The 5619-nt window shown below is 29.9% G+C and overlaps 1 protein-coding gene across 1 annotated transcript; it reads left to right on the top strand.

Annotated features, from left to right (window-relative positions):
* The first annotated feature begins 329 nt into the window (after positions 1–329).
* LOC113860042 lies at positions 330–842 on the top strand. Its single transcript, XM_027492667.1, has one exon. The coding sequence runs from the start codon at positions 330–332 to the stop codon at positions 840–842; it is 513 nt and encodes a 170-aa protein (XP_027348468.1).
* Positions 843–5619: the final 4777 nt, after the last annotated feature.

The following is a 5619-nucleotide window of genomic DNA, read 5'->3' as shown; positions in this document are numbered from 1 at the left end:
ATAGCAGTCGCTCTCTCCCTAAATACCACACTGAAAACAGGACACAAACGTTACTGCAACATGGACCACAACCTGTCGCCAGCCTGTAATCCCCTTCCCCCTCTTTCAATGCACGCATAAATATTTATTTATTTATTTATTTTTTGAGAATGTTTCAAAATAAAATAAATATCCGACGTGGCAATAACGAGGATTGCTAGCTCTTTCCCAAGACTCTTTCCTATCCTATATATATTCACTACACCGTGTTTCTCATTTCTCCAACTAAGAGTACCTCATACATGGCTAGCTCCCCATTTAAGACCAATTCGAAACACTGAGTTATTCACATGGGCAATTGCAGTTGCATCTCGTTCCAAACGACCCAGGTAGCAACGGCCAAGGTCGTCGTTCACGACGGAAGACTACAGGAATTCTCCTACCCGGTTAAGGTGTCGTATCTTCTGCAGCTGTACCCCGCATGCTTTATATGCGACTCTGACGAGATGGCCTTCGACGACGTCGTTACTGCGGTTGACGAGGACGAGGAGTTGCGTCCCGGCCAGCTCTATTTTGCTCTTCCGTTGAACCAGTTGAAGCGCCACTTGCCGCCGCAAGAGATGGCGGCGTTGGCCGTCAAGGCTAGCTCCGCACTCACCAAGAGTGGTGGTGGGGAGAAATGTGGCTTTCGCCGGAAACAGGTTGTGTTTCTTGCCGGCGAGGGGAACGCTAAACCTTGCCGGCGAGTCGTGCCGGAAGCTGGTTGTGGCGGTGCTACGGTTAATAGGTCGAGGAAAGGAGGGAGTAAAAGCGGCGGTGGTAGAGGAAAGTTTAAGGCAATGTTGAGTTCTATACCGGAATAGGGGTAGTTTTGGAAGGGAAGAAATTGAGCTCGCCGGTGATTTTGTATTGTTGTATATAGTTAAAGGAAAAAGAAAAATATATTGATTTTTTTAACTTTGTAAATACTTTGTTCATTAACAACAATGCAAGAGACCATATTAGAACCAGTCTTTTCATTTTATTTTTCCTTTAATATCTTGGGTGCCTTGTCTTCTATTATTTTATTCATATCTTTTATTTTTAAAGTAATATACAAAAATTTAAAAAATAATTGATATATAATTTTATTATATTTTAATTAAATAGTTTTGTTATATATTTTCAATTTCTTTCGTTTTCTTTAACTTCCCACAAAGTTACACTAATAATTTCACGCTTGATAAGCATTGAAGCTCATGAAAATTCTAAAGGATGAGAAGTATATAGATATAGCCTTTTTTTTATATGGAAAAAAATAAAAAAATTATCAATGATATTTTGTGAAAAATTACAAAAATATGGGAATTTTTTTAAAATCTCACATTTTTTTACTTTAATTTTTTTTATTTTAAAAAAATTACCAATATTATATTTTTATAATTTCTTCAGAAACACCTTATTTTAGTATATATAAATTTAAAATTTTATATATATAAAAAATAAACCTCTAAATTAAAGGTGATGAATAAAAGAAAATTTTATTAGTTAATTAAATTAAATATTTTTCATTTTTTTAATTTTTATTTAAATGTTAAAAAAGAAAAATGTTATACAAGTTAAAAAATTTAAGTATTTTGTTAATTTTTTTTGTATATATCTTAATTTTTTACAATGAATTCTTTTTTTCTTTGGGCTACGTAACTATGTTAATGCTTTATATTAAAAAAAGTAGAAGTTAGTATAATCTTAATTATATATATATATATATATAATATTAAATAAAATTATAATTAATAAAATTTTTATAAATCAACAAAAATTTTAAAACATATTAATAATAATAATATTTTATTGAAAATATTTTTATTTTTTTAACATATATACATATGTAATTAATATATTTATTTGCATCAAACTTATTGTGACTTTTTTTTATATGGAAATAAAATTACTTAAAATATGAGATTTGAAAAAATTTATAAAAATATGAAAAAAATTTAGATTTCTTAACTGACAATTTTTATACTATTTGTTTTAATTGTATGACTTTTTTATATTTTTAATTATTATTTGAAAAATTAAAATAATTTTTTTTTGAATTTTAAAATTTTTTAATATTGTTCTGAAAATTACTATTAATGATTTTTTATACTTTAGAATTTTTATCTGTTCAATTTTTGAACATAAAAAATTATCATTATCAATTTTGAATTCTATATTTTTCTATTTTTTAAATATTATATATAAAAAATGTTAACTTGCTTTGGGGAAACAACTTATTGTTAAGTTGTTAATATAAATTTTATTATTATTTTATTTACAATAAACAAGTAAAATAGTTAATCAAACAAGAACAAGAAAATAATAATAAAAATAACAATAATAATTTTCAAATATATAAATAATATATTATTTCTTAAAAGTAGCTAAATTAAAAAAGAAATAAAAAAATTTCAATTAAAAAAGTTACAAAATCTTACATGATAAAAAAGGCAACTCAGTTACTGTATTATCGTTTTCTTTTCTGTAGGCTCAAGCCAAATGAAATTTCTGATTCAAAAATAATTGATACAAGTCTTTGAATATATATATATATATATATATATATATATAATATTTTATTAATTATTAACTAAAAATTATTATAAATTATGTATGTTTAACTTTTTATTGAATAAATCTTATTTGATTTTATAATTTTAATAAGTTTTAACTTATTGTAAAAAATACATTTAAAACAATCCGCTGTTTACACTAATTTTATTTTTTTTGCACAAAACTTGTTTGAAATTGATTGATTCGTTTTTCACTTAAGGCTAAGAAGAGGGCTATGCAAATTCTTTTAGTTTTATTCCAAGAAAATTGTCATATTGAGGTAGTTGTCTTTTATTTGTTCTTCAAGAGGAATTTTAGAATCTTCAAAGCGTGATAATTATCCTTGTGTACAAGAATTGTTTGAAGGCAAGTGGTGTCCCGCTCCGGGGATAGCGATTGATCGGTACATGTTGAAATTAAGAAGATTTAGTCATTGAAAGGAAATAATAAAAATAGAAATTTAACATTTTAAAATTAGTATTTATAATTTAATATGTGTAAGATAGTTTACATAGGTTAAGAATGGTTGAAATATTTTTTCTTTTATAAACTAATTTTTAAGAATAAGTTAAACACAATTTTTTTAATATGATATTATTAGGTACAAACATGATGCAACATATGTTTAATATCCTAAACATAGGGATGTGTTAAGTTAGCTTTTAATATAATATAAATGATAAAATATTATATTTATATTTATATTTATAATTTTCTGTCAAACCTAAATAAATAAATCAAAACATATAATAAAATATAAATATAAAAAGTTATCCTAAAAAAGTGACGGTGACATTGCAAATCTTACAAAAGAAGTGCTGCTACTGAGAGCTCTCGACCGCACAAGTGCTATTACTTTTGCCATTAGGTATGTAATTCGGATCTCGATAAAACAAATGTCCTCAAAGAGCACATCTGCGGTCGGGCGTTTCATACAGCATCCTCCGATTCTATAAAATATAATCACTTCCTTTCATCTACATAATTAAAAATGGGATCGCAATATTTAGTTAGTACCTTAATTTGTCCCCACTGGTTCGGTATGATGTAAACAATGGATAAACCGTACACGTTAAATGTAGCTTGAAATTAGCAACATCATTAACAGGAACCAAGAATGAATGTGGCCAAATTGATATTTCAAAAAAATAAACACGGAAGGGATTATAACTGGGTCGATTACACGTAGGAGATAATTAAACAAAGTGAAACCTATATATCTAAATTGAATAGGTTGATGAATGGAAGCGTATCCTCAGGCATTTGTCAATGGTACAACTGCCAAAGCGTTGTGACAGGGAAATCTGCACAGCAGAAGCTCTTTCCTTGTTTTGGACTTTAGTTTCATCCCCAAGACATGCATGAGTTAGTTGAGTGACACTAGTGTATTCGGTGACAAAAAGTGAAAGAGAGCTGTAGCAAATAATAATCTAGTTGGGCGTGTGATATGGACTGGATGTAGAGACCAAAAGGTTAAGTTGAAGGTGAAGATTGGCATGGTGAAGTAGAGGACGAAAATGAAAGAGAGTGATAGGAGGACGTAACGCGCACAATTTGGCATATACCATCTCATTAGACGCAACAAAACCAGTCAGAATGCGCAGGGTGGTTCTAATGTTGAGGTTAGATCGGGTTGCTGTCCGCGACCAATTTTTTATTAAAGATGTCACAAGTAACAACTCATGGAAAATCCGGTTTAATATACTTTTTAGAGTTAATTCATAAAAATAAAATAAAATTTTATGAAAAATATTTTATCACTCTCTCTGCACTCCAAAGTTGATATATAGTGTGCAATTTGTAGTGCTAAATATTTTAGGTGATTCTATTTAAATTAAATACACTCGTATATCACTTTTAAAAGTTAGATTATAAAAAGAATTATTTATTTAAAAGAAAATATATTATATTTGAAGGATTAAAATGCAGTGGCTTTAGGAGAAATCAATTCCCGTTATCGATAAAGATAATCATATAATAAACATTTTCCTCACTGATTAAACGAAGGGTAGAATTTGCAGCAGCAAGCTGCACGAACTGATTTTGTTTTTGGCATATGAATGTGCGCGTAGGCAGGCAAGTGGCAAAACAATCCAAATGACCATGCCTCTTAGATTAGAAGGTGTTAGTTGCTCAGCACGAATTTGTAGGTACTTGTTGTAGCGTGTTGATGACATGACAATGACATATGTGACCACTCGTTATGTACTGTACTTTTTGACCCGATTTGAAGCTGTTTTCGCCTGCCATTTTCCCTTCAGCCATTTAGTTGAGGAGCGATTGATAGCGTGGTAGAGTGAAAATGAATACTAAGTGTAAAATTAATTTAAGAAAACAATAACATTAGCTTTCTTATTCGTACGACGCGTTTGGTGCAAGGGTAATGCCCGGCGTTGTGAACCAAGTCTATGGATGACTGATGACGCGGCTTTCCAAATTTACCAAGTTTTCTGAAAGATAAATTGTAGTTAATTAAGCACAAAAAATGTCTTTTAAAACATTCCTTTCATGCAATACGACGACTCAAAATTTTATAGTCCATTTTGCATATGAAATTCTATAATTTAAGCCATGAGAACAGTCAACCAGACTACTCAGCGAAATCAAGGTATCACCCTCCACTGATGCCAAAGCTGATAGATTAATATATGATGCTATTACCAAAGAAAATAAAAAACCTAGTATGAACATCTAAGGTCAAACTTTCCACAATGTGTGTGATCGATGTGTAAGTTACACCATTTGATTAAAAAACTTGCACATGCAAAGTTTAAAAAAAGAAAAAGAAAAAGCGATATGATAATTGACTTCAACGAAGGAAAGCCGATCAATGAAAATTCTATATAGACACGCACTATCGCATGTCTTTCTCCCTGTCAACGAACTAATTATTTCAAGTTCAACACGATACATAAGAAGATTGGACCTTTCAGCATAGAAAGGAAACATGATATGAATGTTTGTGTATAACCCGTTGTGGATTTTATCGTTCATTATGAAGGAAAGCCAGCTGGAGGAATCCGATGCTGCTGTCTGATACAAAAGCCTTGCATCATCCAGTTA

The sequence above is a fragment of the Abrus precatorius genome, unplaced genomic scaffold, assembly GCF_003935025.1.
Source record: "Abrus precatorius isolate BTA unplaced genomic scaffold, Abrus_2018 Scaffold2, whole genome shotgun sequence".
NCBI lineage: Eukaryota > Viridiplantae > Streptophyta > Magnoliopsida > Fabales > Fabaceae > Abrus > Abrus precatorius.
The sequence above is the reverse complement of the archived record's forward strand: the minus strand, read 5'-3'. Positions and strand labels throughout refer to the sequence as shown.